At 45.7% G+C, this 24,398-nt stretch overlaps 1 protein-coding gene across 11 annotated transcripts in view; it reads left to right on the forward strand.

The window, feature by feature from the left end:
- The window catches only part of MTMR1 (myotubularin related protein 1), a 67,640-nt gene that overhangs the window by 20,165 nt on the left and 23,077 nt on the right, over window positions 1–24,398 (forward strand). For 6 of the 11 annotated variants that reach the window (XM_059911645.1, XM_059911647.1, XM_059911646.1 and 3 more), the window contains 7 exons: window positions 4,156–4,231; window positions 6,585–6,679; window positions 7,074–7,181; window positions 13,288–13,389; window positions 13,708–13,791; window positions 14,788–14,937; window positions 15,748–15,936. In XM_059911645.1, the coding sequence (XP_059767628.1) occupies window positions 4,156–4,231; window positions 6,585–6,679; window positions 7,074–7,181; window positions 13,288–13,389; window positions 13,708–13,791; window positions 14,788–14,937; window positions 15,748–15,936 (804 nt within the window). Of the gene's footprint in view, window positions 1–177; window positions 197–321; window positions 373–4,155; window positions 4,232–6,584; window positions 6,680–7,073; window positions 7,182–13,287; window positions 13,390–13,707; window positions 13,792–14,787; window positions 14,938–15,747; window positions 15,937–24,398 lie in introns of those variants that run through there. The other 5 variants (XR_009500348.1, XM_059911652.1, XM_059911651.1 and 2 more) reach the window with 2 other exon arrangements.

The raw sequence follows: 24,398 nt of genomic DNA on the forward strand, positions 1-24,398 counted from the left end.
ATGCTGCAGTATTGCTTGATTTTAAAAAGACAGTACATTCTTTGAAACCCATGATGTTTGTTTGCTTTTCATTTTTCTACCCCAACACAAACACAGAATAGATACTCCATTTTAGGCTGAGGATGCTATAGATGGCCTACACGTTCTTTCCTTAACTCCAAGGGGGAAAATGTTGGGATATGCAAAGCCATGAAAGGTGTGTCGACTTTTACATGCTTACTGTCTCTTTAAAAAAGAACTTCTGTCTTTCACCTGTCTGTTTGCACGTGTTTCTCTTTCCCCTCTTTGCCTTTTCTTGTCCATGCACCTGGTGCTGTGCAGGAGATTCAGGAAGAACACAAGGGCTACCCTTCTGAAGCTGAAGCTGATCAGGTGGCAAGTTCTACGTGTTCATCTGTTTGTAGTTACAGATCGTGTATTTAGAAGCCATTTCATACTAGATTTCTAGACAATCAGCAAATGCTTTTTCCACTACAGTAGTACTCTCCTGTCCAAGTTTGGTAGATTCCATTATGACATTATTTGCAAAAATTGGTTTATCCAACATTTTGTCAACCAGAAATTTGTTCATCTCTGCTTCTTGGTTTTCCCAGGTAGATTTACTGATGAGGTTAATGAGCGTCAGTCATGACAGGATTCTGAAGTGCCTTCACAAAGACTTAGAGGGGACAGATGCATACGCTAAGCGTGCTCCTCGAGGGTGCAAACTTTGCTTTATTCAAATTTGCAAGGTCTGTACCCAGCACAGCGCCTGGCACGCTGTAGGTGTTTGTGGAATGAGTCCATGTATTTTACAGAAGAAAAAAAATCATCGAGGTTTCTTGAGTGCTTACTCTTTGCTCAGTACCTCTGGACTCTCAGGAGTTTTTTAAAGCAGCAGAATTTTCCCCAGAGCTTATGTATGAAACCTCTAGAAGAGCTGCTCTAGGGAAGCATGGCAAATTCCCTGTGCTCAGTTGTGCCTTTGCCCAGCCCACCCTCCCTTGGTGACCCTGGGAGCACCCTGAAGAGCCAGTTTGAAAAGCACTGCTTTCGGCAGGCGGCTGTTACAGAAACTATCCACCCAGCAGCCTTAGGTTCAGGAGGAGGAGAGAGTACTGGAGAGGCCAGGAAGTTGATGGGCCTTCAGCTGGACCTTCCTTCCGGGTCGCCGGCACAAGGTTGGGATGAGATCATCAGAGAGAATTCCTCAACTGGGCAACACCTTGAGCAAAAGCACCAAGAGGGCTGGGTGTGTTCACGAGACACATTTTATCCATAAGGACATTCCTTCTTTGATTATGCTGTACATGGGTTGGATAAATCAAGGGTCAAATCATGTCCTGTGCAACTTGGAAGTTGCAGTTAAAGCTTAATATAGCACAAGTGTGAGTGCTATCTCCTAACACCAGCTTTATAGAGGGAATCTACTGTACTCGCAAAACAGTGAGCCTTTAATAGCCATTCTCCTCTCAAATTCCTATGCTAAAGCTGAATGTCTTTCCTGTACACAGCGAACCTTTTATGGGGATATCTGAAGCAGTAGGATCAATTGATTTGTTTTATTCTGATAGTTGCTTTTTCATCACTTAAAAAAGCATGTCCCAGATTTAATTATTAGTAGTGAGAGGTTTGTCTCACTCTGTCTCACCAACACGTTCATGCTTCATATAAATGCACAAGTATTTCAAGCCAGATTTAACATGATTATCAGAAGAGAAGAGAAACCTTTGATCTCCAGCCTCTATCTTGAGAGCCTTGTACCTTCTCAAAATGGTCCCAATCACTGCGCCTCCCATCAACAACATTTTATTAGTTAGTCCCGGGTTGAGGACTTTAAAGTGTTTGACATGACTTGCTATAAAGCTTAAAGTGAATCAGACTTCCCCTCACCTCTTCCAGATTCAGTTGATTAGAACAGCTTGCTTTAGTAAATATATTTCAAAATAACATATTCCCATTTATTTTTAAATATCAGTTAAGGAATTTAAGTCTACATGATAATATTTACCCATTAAAATAAGCTTTAACAGTGTAACATTTGAAGTTATTTAAAACTTGAATATTGATTAAAATAGCTTTCTGACTTTGTAACTATATTATAAGAATAGTCACTAGTTTAGGCAATAAATTAAAGAAAGCAGACTTTCAAAAAAAAGGCTTCTATTAAGATTGGTGATTTTTTTAGTGTTTCTAAAACTGGACATTTAAAAGTATAAATATTGGTTTATGCTTTATTGTGTCACAGATGTATTTCCAAATCACGTGTGAGTATAAATGAATCCACAAACACTTCTCTGTGTCCCCTTTAACAGTTCTCTATGTCCCTAAAAATGTTGATTGAGAAGTGTCTTAAAAACCAGTCTGAAATCTAACACACCATTGTAAAGCAATCATACTCTAATAAAGATGTTTAAAAAAAAATTGAAAAAAACCCCACCAATCTGGGCTAAAAATTTAAACTGAATAAAACTGCTTAGGGGAACCATGAACACTAATCTGTATGATTTTAACCGTGCCATGAACACTAATCTGTATGATTTTAACCGTGTATCTTGAGGAGGAGGGCGGACTGTGTCGTTTTGTGCCCTCCCCGAATGGACATACCTTGACCAACATTTAGCATTGAGTTTGCTCTTTATATTTTGACATTTTCCCTTCTTTATTTTATAAAATTGGATGAACCTACTATATATAGTGTTTTTAAATGGACCTTTAAGTCCCTTTATAAAATATATTGAAATATTCTTATAACTGTAAAAAATAATTATTTTGAATTTTCAATAATTTTGATTAGAATTATAAAATATCAATTTTTAATATTTTGCTTTACAAAATTATGCTGAAAATTAGTATTGTCTAATCTGTTTTCCGCTGAACACTAGTGACCTCCTGATGTTAGCAGGTATTTTTTGGAGAAAGCCCCTGATGACTAGGTAGGGGAAATGCAGCCTACTCCAGCGCCCTCTGGCTGATTCAGCATGCATTAACATGCTAAAGCCTTGCCTCACCAAAAAAAAACCCCAAAAAAACCCCCCCAAAAAACCTAGCTAAACTTGTTTCCTTTAACCCAGCATTTCCCAAACTTTTCCCAAAAAGTCCTATTCACATCTCTTGGGAATTTAATGCTCTATGAAACACAGCTTGGGAATTGCTGGGGTTTTGAACACCTTATTCTTATTCGTGACACGTTATGTCAGAGATGCCCAGGAGAAAGTGACCAGTTTCCTTGGCAGCATCTCACAGGGTGGCAGTACCTTGGAACAGGCACCGAGTTCAGGCTCTGGTCCCCAGCATTGTAGTTCAAGAACACCATTTTCTCAGCTCCCCTGAGTTATCTGGTACTATCCAACCAAGCTTGCAAGAGACTAGCTACTGGGCCACAGTGCAGATCTGGACATTTAGAAATGTGGGCATGTATCTTTCCAGCCATCCAAGACATCCTTTTCCTAGTGGCATTGTAGCAGGAACCCTGATACCTCATTAGCAATTTGCTTGGTGAGCGTGGAAACAGCACAGAGTGAACTGACTTGGGAGAAGCCTGATGAACACACCCTGCTCCACAGGAGTGGGTGAAATACTCTTGTCTGCCAGATGAGGGCGCATTCTTGTGGCCTGGATGGGATACACACTGACAGGACCACTTGCCCGTCCCAGCTGTACGCTTTGTGCAGACGCAGGTGGCTGCGCTGTGGTACAGAAGCCTAGGGCTTTCCTTGGTAAGAGACCCCTGCCTGGTTTCTTGTTAATTAGACTTCGGGGTTTCCCACGCAGTCTCATAGCTGGGCCATTTCTACAGCTAACTAAGCATCTGCATCTAACGTTGATTTTATTTGTATTAGTTTCACGCTCAGAAGGTAACCTTTTTTGACCTTCTTTCCAAATTCTGGAGGCACCTTGTAATAGCTGTCTGTGTCATGATCACAGTATCTATCTGTCACGTCAAGCCATTTCTGTATTAATGCTTTCTAACTGTGAACTTTAAATATGTGTAACAATTTGCTAGACTATGCAGCATGGCGTCCTGTGATGCTGAGCTTGGACACTGTCTTGTACGGGGAGGGGGCGTACATTGTGCACGCTTCTGTAGCCTCGCAGCAAGAGCGCAGAACACTGCCACTCTTCCCAGGTCTGCAGTTGGAAAGTGAGATTTACTCCTGTTTGGTTTCTTGCCAGGCGCTAAGGGATGGAAATAAGCTGGCACAGATGGAAGAGGCACCCCTTTTCCCAGGAGAATCAATCAAGGCCATTGGTAAGTTTAACAAGTACACTTTGCTTATAGAGATCCATAAAATGAAATGGCACTTTACTCGCAAGCACAGATGATGTATGTGCTGGAGATCAGCCAGACCAATTTAATTAGGGGACAGATGGACTAGACCTAGTCATTCTTATTAATGTCACCATGACCTTAAGAGATAAGGGACTGTAGAGGACCCGTTTAAGCTCCGAGCGAGTCTTAGGTGGCAGTACCAACAGAAGAGGGGTCCAGCTTTTCCCCATGAACTGAAGGCCGATGAGACTCGCACGGTAGCGTCAGTTCGCTGCTTTGTTGGAAGGCTTCACTATTGACAGATGATCCATATCATGCTTTTAATGACAGTTTTGAGAACTTGGCAAAGACATTTTAGTGGCTTCTAAGGTCCAGAAAGTACAATTTTAGTGCAGGAAAAGGGCATGTGTCGCCACCCTGGATTGTAAGGGCGACGGCCTGAGGCGGACTGCCGGGGCTGGAGGGGTGGGCAGCCGGCTGTGGCCTCTTCACCTCACGATCGCCGGGGTTAGGTCGGACGGCCTGCTTTGCGAGGCCGAGTGTCGCCTTCTTCCCTCACGGCTCTCTCCCGAAGGTGCGTGCCGGGTCTCAGAGCACGGTCATCTTGTGTTTGAGTAGCTGGGCTCTATCAGGACCTCCAAACAACTACTCCTGCTGGATAGCCTAGTCTGTGGCTCAGGACTCTGTTCAGCCCGACCTGAATTTCGAAACTGTTTTTCTCTTTGGCTTCTGGAACTTCATTCACTCCTGGTGCTCCTGGCCTCTCTGGGCTTTCCTCCTCTGGGAGCGTTTCTAGCCCTGCCTCCGTGCTGCTCTGGGAACGATCTGACTACAATGCAGAGCTAATTATGTCATGCCTCTTCTTCTGCGGACAACAGACTGCACAGATTCAAAGTGAACGTGAACAGTTTTGACACATTTGTACACCTGGGAAACGATCATCACAGTCAAGATAATGAACATATCCACCAGCCCCCAGAAGTTTCCTTAGGCCCCTTTATATCCCTCTCCCCCGTGCCTTCTCCCCCTTCCCCAGGCACTATAGGCTAGTTGTTATTTTCTGGAGTTTTATAGAAATGGAATCATTGAGTATGTTCTTCTGTCTACTTATCCCGTTCTGCATAATTATTGTGATAGTCTTCCATATTGTGAGTGCCATGGGTCAGCAGTCATGCCTTTTCATTGCTGCGTAGTACTCCACTGTGTGGGTACACCACGGTGTGCTTATCCATTCATCTATTGATGGACGCTTGGGTTGTTTCTGCTGTTTGGCTATTACAAATAAAACTGCTATGAACACTCATGAACAAGTCTTCTCTGGCCTCGTGTCCCATCATCCTCGTGCACCCTTTGACCCAGCCACACTAACCTCTGGCAACTCACTGATCTCTCCTCCCTTCCCCTCCCCCGCTTCCCTGCTGAGTTAAGTCATTCCTTTTCTGAGCTCTTATCACATTGAGTCCACATGGTTCTGATAGCATTTATCAGGTTATATGGTAATTTTCTGTGTAGTATCTCTCACGGGTCACCTGGTGGGCAGGAACCTTGTCCAGGTATACCCAGAACCCCAACAATAGGAGCCGCTCGGTATATAATGAGTTACAGAAAAGTTTATGCAAGTGTTTTGAGAATTTGGCTGAATGACATCTTTAGTACCATTATTCATCCCCTCGGACTCATCTGTAGCTGTGTCCATTCCTGCCATTTCAATGGAACAGCACTTTGGGAAGATTGGGAAGACGTGGTATCTTTGTGATAGGCGTGAGCTTCTTAACATTCATAGGAGTCATATATGTTGTTGATTTGATATGAAAGGTATTGATATTGATATTAACGTTAAGAAAATAAAATTGATATGGAAGCTGATGAAGAATTTGAAGCAGTCTTTTCCCACTTCATTGATGTGGTTTTGGTTTTTGTCATCTGTAAAGCAGTTTCTTTGGAGGTGCATCAGGGGACAGTGTTTAGCTTTAGTTAGTTTTCATTAGCAGTGATTTATGAAATGGTAGGCCAGGTTCTTCAGAGTTTAATTAATGTTTTTGAATGTGATTAATTTATCACTCAGGGAAAACGTGAACCACTTGGAAAAAAATGACAAAATGTAACTTATTATGAGGCCTTTTACTTAAAACCTCAAGTAGCAAATCAAAATTTTGTTTTAAAAAATGGAATTTTATTAGAAGACTGTCCATCTATGCCTTTATTTAAAGTAATGAAAGAACTTAAATGCCTAGAGAACTGGAATCACAAATTTATGTATTTGGAAACTCATGTTAAGATTTATTGACACAAGTCAACGGCAGTAGATGATATTTTGGGTTTTTTCTTTCAGTGAAAGATGTCATGTATATCTGCCCATTTGTGGGAGCAGTGAGTGGCACCCTGACAGTGACAGACTTTAAGATGTACTTCAAGAATGTAGAGAGAGTGAGTATTTAAAAGTGTGTTTTATTTTTTTAAAAACTGCAGAAGAAAGTAAACAATAAAGAAGACAATAAATAGTATCCTGAAATCCCATCACCCTGAGAGAAACAGAGGGTCAGTTTTAAGATGCGCGCATTTGCAAGCAGATTTTGTATCTTAAAAAAAAAAAAAAGGCTGTTAAAGTAGCACTTCCACCTGCACTGGGGGTGAGGGGGTTGTTTAATTGTAGTCTCGACGTCTACTTCACAAAGCAGGTTATAAATCAGACTTCGGTGTCATAGCCAGGACCAAGAGGAAACGCGAAGTAAGCAAACGTGTCTTAAGCCAGCGAAGACTTAAAATGGGAAGGCTCTGTTAGCCGACACTGACTGGCATTCATGTTAATTTGTGAACCCAGGACCCGCATTTCGTCCTCGATGTCCCCCTGGGAGTGATCAGCAGAGTTGAGAAGATTGGAGCGCAGAGCCATGGAGACAACTCTTGTGGCATAGAGATCATGTGCAAGGTACGGTCCAGACACGAGAGAAACTTAGAGGGGGCGGCTAGCTTGGAACTTCTTCACAGCCTTTGGACAGTAAGAGTAATTCGGACATTAGTGACTCAGATGTTTTCAGGACCCAGACCTCTTCAACCTTTCATCAGCCAATTCAGACCATTATATAAACCGTTGAAGTAAACCGCTTCTTTTCCATTGAAGTGTTCTAATTAACATGGACCTGTAACCTAGGCGCTGACGATATTTGCTACATTTCAGAGAAATCAAGTGGAAAGCAGAGATCAATATTTTTTCCAGTTTGTCGTGATAAGACTAGTCTTCAGTCAGAGACTTCCTAAAGGGACAACAATATTCATAAATTCTGTGATTAAAAACACAGTTAAGTTTCTTGGCTATGTTGGAATTTGCACCTGAGCCATGCTTATTTTTGGTTTTCGCCCCTTCCTCCAAGGGGTTAAGTAAAATTTGTGTGACAGCTTTGATGAGGACTAGTCATTTAAGAAACTCCTTAACTGATGTTTTATTCCCAATGACTTTGCCTCATGGAATACAGTTTACTAACAAACCCACCTAAAATACCAGGCAAGGGCTTCCCTGGTGGCGCAGTGGTTGAGAGTCTGCCTGCCAATGCAGGGGATGCGGGTTCGAGCCCTGGTCTGGGAGGATCCCACATGCCGCGGAGCGGCTGGGCCCGTGAGCCACAATTGCTGAGCCTGCGCGTCTGGAGCCTGTGCTCCGCAGCAAGAGAGGCCGCGATAGTGAGAGGGCCCGCAACAAGAGAGGCCGCGATAGTGAGAGGGCCCGCGCACTGCGATGAAGAGTGGCCCCCGCTTGCCGCAACTAGAGAAAGCCCTCGCACAGAAACGAAGACCCAACACAGCCAAAAATAAATAAATAAATAATTAAAATACCAGGCAAGAGATCCGGCCTACAGCATCATCAAGGTCCCTTCCCAACTTGGGGTTTGGATTAGATTCCTGCCAGTCTGTTTGCTTTGATCAAATCTCTGAGGAGACGTTCCTCTGGTTGGCCCTAGACTGCAGTTGAATCCACTTTTTCAAATAACCCTTTACCGTGCCAGGTCGGGAATCTGCTGGCTTACTAGGCTCACCTTGGGCGCCACACGGCAGTCCTCCCCTAGGACCAATCACTGCTGTCCCGATTCTCAGTCCAGCGTGCCGCACGCAGAGCAGTGCGAAGCCGTTGCAGAACTGAAACCAGAGGGGCGTTTGATCAATTCTGCAATTCTGCAACAGGTCACTTCCCTACTCAGAGCTCTTCACTAGCTGCCCGTTACCCTTGGGCTGCAGGAAAAACTTACAGAGACCCCGCGGTGTGAGCCGGACTTCCTTTCCTCGGCAGCTCCCTCTCCAGCCACCCTCCCCTTGTTCTTGCCATCCAGGTTCCTAGAGTTGTTCACACTTGCCTTGTACCCCCCAATCCCCACCCCACACAAACTCCTGGGGCTTCACACATGCTGTTTCCTTTGCTTGTAACGCCTTTCCCTCTGAGCAATCCTAAATAGCAAGTCAGCTCAGTCAGTGAGCTGGCACGTGTGTAGCCAGAGTAGCTTGGAGGGAGGGCACAGCAGGAACTTATGTCACTTAGGCAGATGTCCTGTGGCTGTTTTCCTATGGTATATTTTGTGGCTGGGGTGAGTTTTTGCTAATAGCTGCTTTAAAATGTTTTCCAGCCTAGAATTACCAGGGCCGTGCTTAAACAGGTGATATGCAATTCAAAAAGTACAAAAACTGTGTGTAGTAAAAAGTAAGTTTCCCTCCACCCAACACCCAGCCACCCTGATCTGCTCCCTGCAGGCACCCACTGTTACCAGTTTCCACAGATGGCCTATGCACACAAGTATGTATTTGAAAATGTGAATGGTTGTATATTACATACACTGTGCTGCCCCTTTTTTTCCCTCCTTAACCATGTATCTTGTGTCTCCTTAAGAGCAGTATATAACGAGCTGCTTCTTGTTTGTAACAGCTCCATAGTATTCCATTAGTGGTACTGTAGTACATTTAGCCAGACCCTGTTTATTTTTTATTTATTTATTTTAACATCTTTATTGAAGTATAATTGCTTTACAATGGTGTGTTAGTTTCTGCTTTATAACAAAGTGAATCAGTTATTCATATACATATATCCCTATATCTCTTCCGTCTTGCATCTCCCTCCCTCCCACCCTCCCTATCCCACCTCTCTAGGTGGTCACAAAGCACTGAGCTGATCTCCCTGTGCTATGCGGCTGCTTCCCACTAGCTATCTATTTTACATTTGGTAGTGTATATATGTCCATGCCACTCTCTCACTTTGTCCCAGCTTACCCTTCCCCCTCCCCATATCCTCAAGTCCATTCTCTAGTAGGTCTGTGTCTTTATTCCCGTCTTGCCCCTAAGTTCTTTATGACCATTTTTTTTTTCAGATTCCATATATATGTGTTAGCATACGGTATTTGTTTTTCTCTCTCTGACTTACTTCACCCTGTATGACAGACTCTAGGTCCATCCACCTCACTTCAAATGACTCAATTTCGTTTCTTTTTATGGCTGAGTAATATTCCATTGTATATATGTGCCACATCTTCTTTATCCATTCATCTGTTGATGGACACTTCGGTTGCTTCCATGTACCGGCTATTGTAAATAAAGCTGCAATGAACATTGTGGTACATGACTCTTTTTGAATTATGGTTTTCTCAGGGTATATGCCCAGTAGTGTGATTGCTGGGTCGTAGGGTAGTTCTATTTTTAGTTTTTTAAGGAACATCCATACTGTTCTCCATAATGGCTGTATCAATTTATATTCCCACCAGCAGTGCAAGAGGGTCCCCTTTTCTCCACATCCTCTCCAGCATTTATTGTTTGTAGATTTTTTCATGATGGCCATTCTGACCAGTGTGAGATGATATCTCATTGTAGTTTTGACTTGCATTTCTCTAATGATTAATGATGTTGAGCATTCTTTCATGTGTTTGTTGGCAATCTGTATATCTTCTTTGGAGAAATGTCTATTTAGGGCTTCTGCCCATTTTTGGATTGGGTTGTTTGTTTTTTTGATATTGAGCTGCATGAGCTGCTTGTAAATTTTGGAGATTAATCCTTTGTCAGTTGCTTCATTTGCAAATATTTTCTCCCATTCTGAGGGTTGTCTTTTGGTCTTGTTTATGGTTTCCTTTGCTGTGCAAAAGCTTTTAAGTTTCATTAGGTCCCATTTGTTTATTTTTGCCTTTATTTCCATTTCTCTAGGAGGTGGGTCAAAAAGGATCTTGCTGTGATTTATGTCATAGAGTGTTCTGCCTATGTCTTCCTCTAAGAGTTTGATAGTGTCTGACCTTACATTTAGGTCTTCAATCCATTTTGAGTTTATTTTTGTGTATGGTGTTAGGGAGTGTTCTAATTTCATTCTTTTACATGTAGCTGTCCAGTTTTCCCAGCACCACTTATTGAAGAGGCTGTCTTTTCTCCACTGTATATTCTTGCCTCCTTTATCAAAGATTAGTTGACCATATGTGCATGGGTTTATCTCTGGGCTTTCTATCCTGTTCCATTGATGTATATTTCTGTTTTTGTGCCAGTACCATACTGTCTTGATTATTGTAGCTTTGTAGTATAGTCTGAAGTCAGGGAGCCTGATTCCTCCAGCTCTGTTTTTCTTTCTCAAGATTGCTTTGGCTATTCAGGGTCTTTTGTGTTTCCATACAAATTGTGAAATTTTTTGTTCTAGTTCTGTGAAAAGTGCCAGTGGTAGTTTGATAGGGATTGCGTTGAATCTGTAGATTGCTTTGGGTAGTATAGTCATTTTCACAATGTTGATTCTTCCAATCCAAGAACATGGTATATCTCTCCATCTATTTGTATCATCTTTAATTTCTTTCATCAGTGTCCTATAATTTTCTGCATACAGGTCTTTTGTCTCCTTAGGTAGGTTTATTCCTCGATATTTTATTCCTTTTGTTGCAGTGGTAAACGGGAGTGTTTTCTTAATTTCTCTTCCAGATTTTTCATCATTAGTGTATAGGAATGCTAGAGATTTCTGTGCATTAATTTTGTATCCTGCTACCTTACCAAATTCATTGATTAGCTCTAGTAGTTTTCTGGTGGCATCTTTAGGATTCTCTATGTATAGTATCATGTCATCTGCAAACAGTGACAGCTTTACTTCTTCTTTTCCGATTTGGATTCCTTTTATTTCTTTTTCTTCTCTGATTGCTGTGGCTAAAACTTCCAAAACTATGTTGAATAATAGTGGTGAGAGTGGGCAGCCTTGTCTTGTTCCTAATCTTAGTGGAGATGGTTTCAGTTTTTCACCATTGAGGACGATGTTGGCTGTGGGTTTGTCATATATGGCCTTTATTATGTCGAGGTAAGTTCCCTCTGTGTCTACTTTCTGGAGGGTTTTTATCATAAATGGGTGTTGAATTTTGTCGAAAGCTTCCTCTGCATCTGTTGAGATGATCATATGGATTTTATCCTTCAATTTGTTAATAAGGTGTATCACATTGATTGATTTGCGTATATTGAAGAATCCTTGCATTCCTGGGATAAACCCCACTTGATCATGGTGTATGATCCTTTTAATGTGCTGTTGGATTCTGTTTGCTGGTATTTTGTTGAGGATTTTTGCATCTATGTTCATCAGTGATATTGGCCTGTAGTTTTCTTTCTTTGTGACATCTTTGTCTGGTTTTGGTATCAGGGTGATGGTGGCCTCGTAGAATGAGTTTGGGAGTGTTCCTCCCTCTGCTATATTTTGGAAGAGTTTGAGAAGGAAAGGTGTTAACTCTTCTCTAAATGTTTGATAGAATTCGCCTGGGAAGCCCCCTGGTCCTGGGCTTTTGTTTGTTGGAAGATTTTAAATCACAGTTTCAATTTCAGTACTTGTGATTGGTCTGTTCATATTTTCTGTTTCTTCCTGGTTCAGTCTCGGAAGGTTGTGCATTTCTAAGAATTTGTCCATTTCTTCCAGGTTGTCCACTTTATTTGCATATAGTTGCTTGTAGTAGTCTCTAGCCAGACCCTGTTTATTGATGGACATTTAGGTTAGTATTTCCATTCTTACGCTGTTACAAATAATATCACAACAGTAACTTCCTCACTTCCCCAGTTGCTCTTGATTTAATTTGTTTGTGGTCATATTTATTTTCAAATCTGATGTAAGGTTAAAGAAGAATGAGATTTTTGTGTTTAGCTAATGATGTAGGTTTAGAAGGGTCAGGGGGTAGTGCTCAGATCATTCCCAGGAAGAAACTGCACCGTCAGAGCCACCTCGTTGGCATTGCTCCTGACAACTTCCACTTGAGCTTTGGGCCGGCAGCTCGCATGGCAGGGTGCTTTCAGAAACCGATCTTGAGAAACGGCATTATAATTTCTGTAAGGAAGTCACTGAGGGCCATACATGACACAGAGTCCTTGCTATGAGTTCAGAGGAGAAACCTCTGTCGCATTTCTATTTGATGGATGGTGTGAATTCCGTAATTGACTCTTTTAGCAGCTTAAAGCCCGCAACTGATTCTATGGCACACCTTTAGCAAGTAAGTGCACAGGACTTGATGGCATGTCTTTTATGTACTAACCTTATTCTTGGTTCCATCTGATGAGGTTTTTCCCCAACATGTCCCCTTTGTTCCAATTTCCTCACTTAATCTTTTATTATCTTGTTGGAGGTGCTTTGCGAATTGCCTCAGTATCCACTGGTGATTGGTTACAGGACACCCCCCTCCCTCCAGCAAATACCAAAATCTGGGGCGCTTAAGTCCCCTTATATAAAATGGCGTTAGTATTTGTATACAGCCTACGCACATCCTCCTGTGTACTTTAAATTATCTCTAGATTACTTATAATACCGAATACAATGTCAGTGCTGTGTAGGTAGTTGGTGGCACTCTGCTAATTCAAGTTTTGTGTTTTGGAGCTTTCTGGAACTTTTTCCCCCAGTGTTCTCGATCCGTGCTTGGTTGAATCTGTGGATGTGGAGCCTGCAGATAGGGAGGGCCGACTATATTTCATGAGAAATGAATAAAAATATTTTATTTATCTCTTCGTAGCATGGTGTCTACTTCATAGGTACTCAATACATGGTGAATAAACGAGTTTTGCTAATTGTTTAACAGGATATGAGGAACTTGCGACTTGCTTATAAACAAGAAGAACAGAGTAAACTAGGGATATTTGAAAACCTCAACAAACATGCATTTCCTCTTTCCAATGGGCAGGTAAGTATACCAAAATAAATCTTTTTATGTGTGGGTCTAAATGCCTTCATGGAGGTCTAAAAATTTCATGTTTAACTATTCTTTCTTCCAGAGGTTTCCTTTATCTCTTTTCTCCCTGTTGGTAACTAATATTAGAATATTTAAAATTTGTCAGTTCTGTGTAGGATGAAGAAAACTGCCAATTTGTTGCTTCAAAATTTACAGATTAAAGTAGGAATCTTAATACATTCAGCTCATAACTGAATGAAAAGCTTTAATAGTGGGCATATGACATAGCAAAGAAATGCTGACATATGTATTTTGTGGTTTTATATCCAGACACTCTTTGCATTCAACTATAAAGAAAAATTTCCAGTGAATGGATGGAAAGTTTATGATCCAGTATCTGAATATAAAAGACAGGTAAAGTGTGTTGCTTATCAACCGGAAAATAATAGGTTGAGCATCTTTTTCCTAAAAGGGTAGAAATGTAGTGGAGAAGAAACCTTTTGAAACATGTTGTCCGTGGGTGTAACTCATCTAGTTTGTGGGTTCTTCAGCTCTGGATGTCCGTTCTCCCCATACCAAACCTTTGGTTATGGTGCTGTTTGTTCTTCCTTTTTCCAGAGTGCAAGTGGAGTACGGGGACGGGGGTTGACAAACCAAACCAGCCAGATGGTTTTTATTAGATATTCTGGTAGCAAATTGATGAGTAAGGATCAAAACCAATGGTTTAAATTCGATTTTAAGTATATGGCATGGCTACAGCGGTCCGATGAGGTGTCCCTATGCCTAGAAGCTCTTCAGTGCGTGGTTAGTTTGAAGATACTCCAATCAGACATTATTTTCATGACATTTACTCTTTGCCTGCACCTTATATTTGGTATGGTCATTTTATATTCCTTATTTTAGACATTTTTAAGAACTTTCTGCTTCTCTAAATGACTTCCATGGGTATTTTTAGGAACAGCACTATGCTCATTCGTTATAGAAAACATGACAAGAAATGCATACGACTGGGATTCAAGTATACAATTTTCATGTTTTAGTATGTTTGGAAATTATGCTTCATTAGGTTTTTTTTTTAAAAATGAGTTAGGTAGGAAATGGCTTATATTAAATAAATGTGTATTTAAACTTTTAAGTGGCAATGAACAATAAATTACAAATGGATTTTAGTAGAAAATAAGAAATGGGGACTCCCCTAGCGGTCAAATGGTTAAGACTCCGCGCTTCCACTGCAGGGGGCTCGGGTCTGATCCCTGGTCGGGGAACTAAGATCCCGCATGCCGTGGCCAAAAAAATCAATCAATCAATAAATTTTTGAAAAAAAAGAAAAGAAGAAATGGATGTGGTCCACGCTTAGTACTTTTTGAAAGTGTAAAAGTGTGCTCCTCTCCGCCCCCTGACACCCTGCAGGGCTTGCCAAATGAGAGTTGGAAAATATCCAAAGTAAACAGTAATTATGAGCTCTGTGACACCTACCCCGCCATCATTGTCGTGCCAACTAGTGTAAAAGATGACGACCTTTCAAAAGTGGCAGCGTTTCGAGCAAAAGGCAGAATCCCGGTAAGTAATAAACTTTGTCATTTAGATATAAATATATACTGTACTCGATCTAATATGGAAAAAAGCAAGACAGAAAAAATTTAGTGAATCATCCTCGAGAAAATGCATTCTTTCTTAGATACTGAGTGCAAGGCTCTACCTATACTGGAAGGGGCACCATTGCAAAAGTAGACAGCAGCCAGCAGGGGGTGAAGTTTTTTAAACAGCTTTGTTGATATATAAAAAAAGCTCCATGTGTTTAATGGATACAATTTGATGAGTTTCGATATATGTGTACACCCAGGATTCTATCACCACAGAGAAGCAGGGAGCGAACGTTTTTGAGCCCCGAGTTTGTGCTCTGGTATAACCCTGAGTCACTTGGCTGCTGGAGGAAAATGGGAGGCTTGGGGTCTTAGCTTTAGATTTCATTAAGAGACTGTATATTTACTTTGTCCTCATACGGCCACGTACGCCACTGTTGAGAGCCAAAGGTGTTTTTAAATTAGGAGACAAAATAAAACTAGTCAATCAAATAGAAATGGGGCTTGATGTCAGTCATAGTTTGACTTAGTCTCTGGTTTTCTTAGAATCATAGAATTTTAAAGGTAGACAGGGATTCTTAGAGCTCATTTAGTCAGACTTCTTTCAGCCTGACCCAAACATTGAGTCCCAGGGCCACTATCACGCTGTCCTCAGGCTGACTCCTCCCCTTTGTGGAAAATATGCAGAAGCAGCTGTGCTTGAGAAGAGAACTTGTTTTCACTACCTGGTCATTAGAGCACATATTATTTTAGGACCGTACTAATATTTATGGTCTTCAAACACTAGGTGTTGTCATGGATTCATCCAGAAAGTCAGGCAACGATTACCCGTTGCAGCCAGCCGCTTGTGGGTCCCAATGATAAACGCTGCAAGGAAGATGAGAAGTACCTGCAAACGATCATGGATGCTAATGCGCAGGCCCACAAACTCATCATCTTTGACGCCCGGCAAAACAAGGTCGCCAGCACCAACAAGGTACACTGTCAGTGCCGCTGCAGAAGGTTTCCTTCTGTACTGCTTGTAAACCATCATGCCGTTCAAAGAGCCCAGTGAGGGTGGGCTCTGGCGGGGTAGCCCACAGCCGGGCCTCCTGGGTCCCTAGCCCTCGGGAATCCTGTCGTCTCATTGCCCCTCCACAATCCTGTCTGCTGAACTAATTAAGTAAAGACCCAGAAAGAGAATGATCGCCTAGAGAATCTAGTAAGTATTTTAATGAAAGGATCATGAGGCCCTTGGAAGTCCCTTTAATCTGTGAACTATGGTGATTACTTGATTAATTCATATCTGCCTGAAGTTCTGTTAGAATGGAGTCAGCTATGTGAAACAAGGCAGATACACAAAGTTGCCATCCGCACCCAGCTCCCATCTGATCCCCACCAGCTGAAGAGGCCCAGGCTGTGCGGTCAAGCCTCCAGCACCTGCTTTCCAACGGGAAGGGCTCTGAACGGCGTCATTTCTGTTTCCCACAAATGACTTGCTGATAGTGTGGTCCCGCAGGCAGGCATCTGGCAGTAAGAGTCCTGACCCCTCCACAAGGAATTTCAGGTATGAGGATGGTGGGGACAGCCCTTACCATCTCAACGCCTACCTGTAAGGTGACGCTCAGGTAATAAACACGTAATGAGCATGTACTAGGGACAAGGTGCTGGGGGAAACACCAGGACAGACAAGGCTACACGTAGGAGGTGTCAGCTCAGTGTGCTGGGGGAGCTCGTGCCGCTGGGCGAGGCTTCACAGAGAAGGTGACATTTGAGCTGGCTTTGGATGATCAGCGGGAAGAGACGGGCCCCTAGGGCATTCTAGACAGCACGGGACCCATTCAGCGGTGTGCCAGAGCATGTCATTCACGAGAATGGCAAGAAGGGGGGTGTCTGAGGGCTCCCCCGCCGTGTCCCCCTAAGCAGTGCTTGGGGGTCTTTGTTTCTCTTGGCAGCTTGTGCCCCTTCTTTGCTCACTGATGATTCCATCGTTGACCACAATCTCCAAAGAGCCAACGTCTTGCGTCCCCCGTCTCACTCTCGGGAGGAGCCCTTCCCTCCTACTTCAAAGAGCAAACAAGCCGTCAGGTGCGCCCATGGCCCTTGAGGCACGTGCCTGCCATGGGCCAGGCGCACAAACTGCCAAGCGGCCCCCACCGTGAGGCGGGGTGGCGGGGGGCGTCCAGCGTGCTCCGCGGGAGCGTAGAGGCAGCGTGGTTGTTTGTACCTGACCGTGGGCAGTTACTGCATCTCTCTAGACCATGATCGCCTCATCTGAACTGGGAGTGACAGCACACCTCCTTCCTGGAGTGGATGTGAAGGTTGCGTGGGTGCCTGTCCCAGAGAAAGCTTTCGGGTCAAGTTCGCCATCTCTGCTACTGACCCAGAGTGGACGGCCCCATTCTCTTGACTCTCATGACATCTCTGCCCTGGACCACTCCCTCTCTGCACCCTGGCCGGCTCAGCCTCCTTCACTGCTTCCTCTCCCTCTTCCCAACTGGCAGATGGCAGCACGCCTGGAACCCAGTCTGGGGTCCTCTTTTCTCCTTTGCCCAATCTCGCTGGGCCATCTCCTCCAGTGCCCTGATTCTCAACACTCCCTGTGTGTTCAGTTTGCCACCCAAGTTTCTATCCCGCTCTGATCCCTCCTGAGGTCCAGATGGGATTTCCATCCCGTCGTCTGGTTGGCGTCCCCTCTTGGCTGTCTCCCAGGTAACAAAACCTCAGTGTATCCAGACCAGCCTAAGAGACAGGGTAGTGAGAACCCTCAGCTTTGTGTTCAGTTACATGTGGGGTTTCCTCCCTGCTCTGCCACTTAGTGCTCGATAGAACCCTGAGCAAGTTACTTAACCTCTCCAGAAGCCTCTTCTGTAACAGGGGAGGTGACAGTGTCTCATGTAGAGGGCTGCGTAAGGATTGCAATTGGGTGAGGAGAATGCACAGTGCCGGGTGTATCAGTATAGGATGCTGAGAGGCTAGCCCCACCCTGCCCCGGGGTCTGGCCTGGCAGTGAGTGGTGGTGTCAGCTACTGAGTCGGGGAAGCTGGGAGAGGACCAGGGTGGGGAGAAAGATGGGCAGCGCGTGAGTTTCCTGAGGTGCTGAACCAATGACCACAAACTTGGTGGCTTAAAACAGCACACATGTATTCTCGCACAGTTCCGGGATCTGGCAGCACTGTGCTCCTTCTGAAGGCTTCTGGGGAGATCCATTCCCTGCGTTTTTGGGCTTCTGGTGGCTCCTCTGTGCACATGGCAGCTGCCCTCCAGTCCCTGCCCCTGTCTTCCCACGGCCTCCCCCTCATTGTGTCTCTGGGTGTTCTCCTCCTCTCTCCTCCAAAGGCACTTGGGATGGCATTTAGGGCCCACCCAAGATAACCCAGTATTCTCACTTCATCTCAAGAACCTTAATCACATCTGCAAAGTCCCTTTTTTTCCCCCAAAAAAGTCACATTCACAGTTGCCGGGGATTTGGTGTGGATATCTTTGTGGGGAGGGGGGAAGGCGGCATTTGTCAGCCTACCACGGGGAGTCATCCTTAATTAGCTCCCCTTACTCCCCACGCCTGGCGGATCAGCGACCCCTGTCAGTCTTTCTCCGTCTCTGCATACTTCCTGTCACCACTGTAGTACTGTCCCCAGGAAATAAAAAAAGAATGAGAAAAGCTACATTCACAGAGGCAATCTCTAAACATCCAATAGAGCAAGGGCAGTGCATTATATTTTATCCCATGCAGAGGAGACAGGAGCAGGACACCAAACTGCTTGTCTAGAATGATGTTAACTATAGTGGTGTATGTGTCTAGGAACCAGACAAGGATAGTTATCTGTCCAAGTCCCCATTAGCTCTTCTATATGTATCATGTCATCCACAAGTAGAGAGAGTTTTACTTCTTACTTTCCAATCTGCATGTGTTTTATTTCTTCTTCTTGCCTAATTCCCTGGCAAGAACCTCAAGTACCATGTTTTGCTTTTTTTTTTTTTGAAGATCTAATTGGCTTTATTAGGCAATTCATGAATCTGGCAGAATCCCATCTAGCAGCCAGCAGGGTACTTACTCTCTAGGACCATGTTGAATAGAAGTGGTGAAAGCAGGAATCCTTGTTTTGTTCCTAATCTTAAGAGGAAAGCTTTCAGTCTTTCACCACTGGGTATATTAGCTGAGGGTTTTTCATACATGCCCTTATCAGGTTAAGAAAATTCCCCTCTATTAGTTTGTTGAATGGTTTTATCATGAAAGGGTATTGGATTTTCAGAGGCCTTTTCTGTGTCAATTGAGATGATCATGTGTTTTTTTACCCCCTTCATTCTGGTAATGTGGTGTATTACATTGGCTGATTTTTGTATGTCGACTACTCCTCGAATAGCATCTCCCCCAAATTCATGATCATCTGGGACCTCAGAATGTGACCTTATTTGGAAATTGGGTCTTTGCAGATGTAATTAGTTAAGATGAGGTCAGACTGGATTAGGGTAGACCCTAAATCCAATGATTCGTGTCCTGATAAGAAGGTGATGTAGAGACACAGACAGAGGGAAGGTGGCCATGTGACGATGAAAGCCAAGATTGGAGTGATGCAGCTACATGCTAAACAGCCCCCAGGACCGCTGGCAGCCACCAGAAACCAGAGCCTCCGGAAGGAACTAACCCTGCCAATAACTCGATCTTGGACTTCCAGCCTCCAGAGCTGTGAGGGAATCAATCTCTGTCGTTTTAAGTCACCTGCTTTGTGGTACTTTGTTACTGCAGGCCTCGGAAACTCATGTAACCCCCTTACGTTTCTGGGATAAATCCCACTTGGTCATGATGTATAATTTCCTTAATATGCTGCTGGATTCATTTTGCTGGTACTTTGTAGAGGTTCCCTTCAATCCTGTCTCCACATCATGGCCAGAGTGGTTCTAAAGGTCCAGCTCTGTGCGCGCCCTTAGCGCACAGAGGCAGTGACATCCAGTTCCTGAACAGGGCTCTGAAGCCCTCCAAGCAGCGGGCTCTTCCCTTTCGGCCTCGCCACACCCCCCAGGCCCACCTCCCAGCTATGACAGGTGTCTTTCAGCTCCTTAAGCATATCCCAGTGTCGTCTCCCAGCCTCTGCCCACGTAGCTAACCACTACCCCGTCCTTCGGATGGCACTTCGAATGTCACTTCCCCAGCGCGGTCTCTCCAGATGAGTGGAAGTCTCCCATGCCGTGGTGCTCTGCTCTTTCCTTTCTGTGGCCCTCGGCACGCGGCGGATTCCTCATTCAGTGTGCATCTTGCCCCTCGGCCATAGGCCACGTGGTAGCAGGGACTGGAGGATCTTGAGCACAGCTGGATCCCCAGAACTGGGCCGTCACACAGTAGCTGCTCCCCGACTGGAACAAAGAGCTGCTGGCTGGTGGGCAGGGTCATCTCTCAATGGAGGACCTGATGGTGAGTGGCATTGTATGTTAATTCAAAAGTCCAGACTCCGTTATGGAGGTTTTCAGGTCAGCTTTCTTCTTGAGAAAGTGAACATGCAGGCAAGGAATTTCATTTTAACCTGTTGCAGTTGAGGAGCCTGTGTGGGGACGATAAAGCTCTGGAACTCAGAAAAAGGTCAGGTTGGAGGTCGAGTGGAGGTTGCAGCCTTGGAGGGGAGTGGATGAAGTTACCTAAGGAGCCTAGGTCATGTGAGCGGGGCCAGGCACCAGACCGCCTGAAATGCTGTCTGTGGAGGGTAAGAGAGGAACTCAGTGAAGGAAAGGGTGCTCCAGGTGGTCGGGAGGAGACCGCAGAGAGGAAGGGAGAGGTCCCAGATGCCAGGAGAGGAGGAGTGTCCAGGAGAGAACTAGGGGGAGGGGTGTCTTAGCTTGGACAGCTGTAACTAAGCATCATAGGCTGGGTAGCTTATAAACGCAATATTTATTTCTCAAAGCTCTGGAAGCTGGAAGTCTAAGATCAAGGCACCAGCAGGTTCAGTGCGTGGTGAGAGCCCGCTTCCTGGCTGTAGACAGCCCCGTTCTTGCTGTGTCCTCACACTGCCAGAGCAGAAAAGGGCAAGCTCTGTGCCGTCTCTTCCGAGAAGGGCACTAATCCCATCGTGAGGCCTCCTCCTTCATCACCTAATCTTTCCCAGAGGCCACACATTCTAACACCATCCCATCGGCAATTCAGGTTTCAACATGGGAATTTGGGGGGATTCAAATGCTCAGTCTGCAACAGGGGGAGGTGTGTGGACTTCGGAGTCTGGGGGCGTGGGAAACCTGTCCTGCCACTTGCTGCCTTTGGCCTTTGGGAGTTGCCAGCCCTCTCTGAGGCTTTGCTTTTCTCACCTGGGAATCCTCCCTGCTGCCTAGGATCGGCATCCCGGCGGGCCTTCACCAGGCGCTGAGCAGCTGGCTTGAAATCATGAACCCTGAGTCCATCCTTCAGCTGCCTCCGTCCCAAGGGGTGTTAGGCTTTCTTCTGAGGGTTGAGGATTGCCCTGCCGCCACTGCTGCTATGAGCTGATCCTTGGGGACTTGGGGGCCAGTGGGGAACAGTGTCCCAACATCGCTGGCTTCCCTCTGGAACCCTGCTTTGCCCCCGTAGAGAGAGTTCTGGCCAGCAGGTTCGAGTCTTCCAGAACTTTCTGAGCCCCCTCCCCCTGTCCCTGCTGGGGTATGGGTGGGGCCCCTTCTCACCCTCCTTCCCCCTCTTCTGTCTCCAGACCTCCGGGTGCCTGCTCTCTGTCCTAGCATGGAGTAGGCACTTATGCTCGTTTTCTCCCATGATCCCATTTTCTGATTGTCATTTGTCTTGTTTGGAGCTTTAGTAATCAGTTTCCAGGCAACAAACTGGCTTTAACTACATTCTCCTGGTTAACACCAGCCCTGAGCACCCACACCCTCCATGCTGAAGTGCTTTCTGGGCGTGGGGCCTGTGCCCCAGCCTCAGGTCTTCCTCAGCGGGACGGGGTCCCTGCCCAGCTTGGGGCTTTTTGAGGTAGGTGCTGGGGGAGGTCATAATACATCAGTGCCCGAGTATGGGGGGCGCGCACCAAGCCTCGCACGGATTAGCGTTCATTAAGATCGTTTATTTAGTTAGTATTTAATCCCCACAGTGAGCCCCTGGAGTCTTTCCGGTGAGAAAGCTGGGCGCAGAGAGATGGTGAGGACCCATAGCTACTTGAGTGGCAGACCTGGGATGACGAACCCACGCTCCGTGCCACCAAAGCCTGTGCCTTTAACCCCTCGGCCAGCAGTGTCTTCAGTGGGCGCCAAGGATATCGTTTATGAAAACATCATCCTGCCACGCAGGCAGGACCAAGCTCTAGGCTGCTTTGGCCACAGTTTGTGTTCAGAGAGTGTTCTGTTGAGTGAGAGCGCCTCACGTCATCCTATGCCAGCCAGAGGACGGGCGCATCCAGACCTGATGACGACATTCTCTTCTTTCCCCGCCAGTCGTGTTTGCGGCTCCTGAGCTCGAGCAGGTCCTCGGCCCCTGCTCCGCCCCCGCTGGCTGGGCTCCGGTCCCCTGGCATGGCTGTGGCACGGGCTCGGGGCACACTCCCCTGCCCCCACCTCCCTGCCCGCCCGCCCCAGGCCCACACCCGGGCCGCCGAGCGGGACCCCAGGCTCAGGCCCCGGGCCGCGGGTTCCTGCCGGGCTCCCTGCCTCCCCTGGGCCCTCCAGGGGCTGGGTCAGCCCTTTACAACTCTTTCTCTCCTGGATGGCCCTGCCCCACGCCCTTCGTCCTCGACCCTTTGGCACAGAACACACCCAGCCTCAGACGGGAACTCCCCCCCACCCCGCCCCTACCTCCACGCCCCGGAAACTAGGGTGGCCTCCCCGCTGCGTCCTCCCCCGACGCCCTGCCCCTGTGCCCACTCCTTCCCGTGAAGTCTGTCCCAGCTGTGCAGATAAGCCCTCCCCGGAGTCACCGTCCCCGTCCCCTCGCAGCTGGCTCCACCGTTCCCCTGCCCCCGTGCCCGTCTTGGCCTGGACTCTTCACGGTAAGGCCACCGAGTACCTTCTTGTCACGACCTCGCGAGCTTTTGACACAGTGAGTACCCTCTCCTTTTTGAAAGACTCTCTTCCCTTTTCTCTTTATCCTCCAGTCTTTGGCCGCTCTCCTCAGTCTCTTTTGCTCTGCATTCCCTAAATGTCGGCCTTCCGCAGGCTCTGGACTGACTGCTCTCCTCACCACACACGCTGTCCTTGAGCCCTGGACACCGTCCCCAGAGCCGCCGCCCTGCCCCTCTTCCGTGCTCCAGAGCTGTGCGCCCTGCTCCCGAGACAGCCCCACCGCTCAAAGCCCAGCGCTCTGTTCCTCCCCCAGAAACCAGTCCACAGTTTACAGTTCAGTGCCTTCTGGTCTGTTCACAGCGTTGTTAGACAGTCACCACTGTCTCATTCCAGAGCGCTTCCACAGCCCCAGATGGAAACCCTGTGCCCACTGGCAGTCGCCGCCCATCCCCCACTCTCCCCAACACCTGCCAACCACTAATTTACTTTCCATGTAGATTGCCTTCTTCTGGAAACTTCATATAAATAGAATGATACACTGTGTGGTTTTATGTGCCAGGCTGCTTTCACTTGGCGTGATGTTTTTACGGTTCCTCCGTGTTGTAGCGTGTACCAGTACTCCGTGCCTTTGTGTGGCTGAAAAATAGTCCATTGTAGGGATACAGCACAGTTTATCTGCTCATTCATTGAGGGACATTTGGGTTGCTTCCACCTGATACCTGTTGTGGATATTCCTGCTATGATTTGTTGTGTACAAGTTTTCATGTGAATACCTGGTTTTAGTTGTGCGGGAGTTGGAATTTCTGGACCAGATGGTAGTTCCGTGTTTAACTTTTTGAGGAACCATCAAACTTTTTTCCACAGAGACTGTACAATTTAAATTTCTACCAGCAATGTATTAGGGTTTCGATTTCTCTATATTCTCATAACAGATGTGTTTTGGATGTTGACCTCTGCAAAATATAAGCTAATTGTAGACCAGAGTTTGTTATGAGATTACCAAGGGGTGAGCCATATCCCCCTTTTTTGTTACACTTGCATTTTATTTTACTTAAATTACTTAAATAAATCTCACTGTTTGGGATTTACAAATTGTTTTATATAGAAGTTTTGTGGTAGTAGTTTATATTTTTTAATATTTATTTATTTATTTTTATTTTTGGCTGCGTTGGGTCTTTGTTGCTGTGCGCGGGCTTTCTCTAGTTGCGGTGAGTGGGGGCTACTCTTTGTTGCAGTGTGCGGGCTTCTCATTGCGGTGGCTGATCTTGTTGCGGAGCACGGGCTCTAAGCGCGTGGGCTTCAGTAGTTGTGGTGCGTGGGTTTCAGTATTTGTGGCACATGGGCTCAGTAGGTGTGGCTCGTGGGCTCTAGAGCGCAGGCTCAGTAGTTGTGGCGAACAGGCTTACTTGCTCCGTGGCATGTGGGATCTTCCCAGACCAGGACTCGAACCCGTGTCCCCTGCATTGGCAGGCGGATTCTTAACCACTGCATCAC

Source organism: Balaenoptera ricei, chromosome X (assembly GCF_028023285.1).
Source record: "Balaenoptera ricei isolate mBalRic1 chromosome X, mBalRic1.hap2, whole genome shotgun sequence".
In the NCBI taxonomy this organism is placed as follows: Eukaryota; Metazoa; Chordata; class Mammalia; order Artiodactyla; family Balaenopteridae; genus Balaenoptera; species Balaenoptera ricei.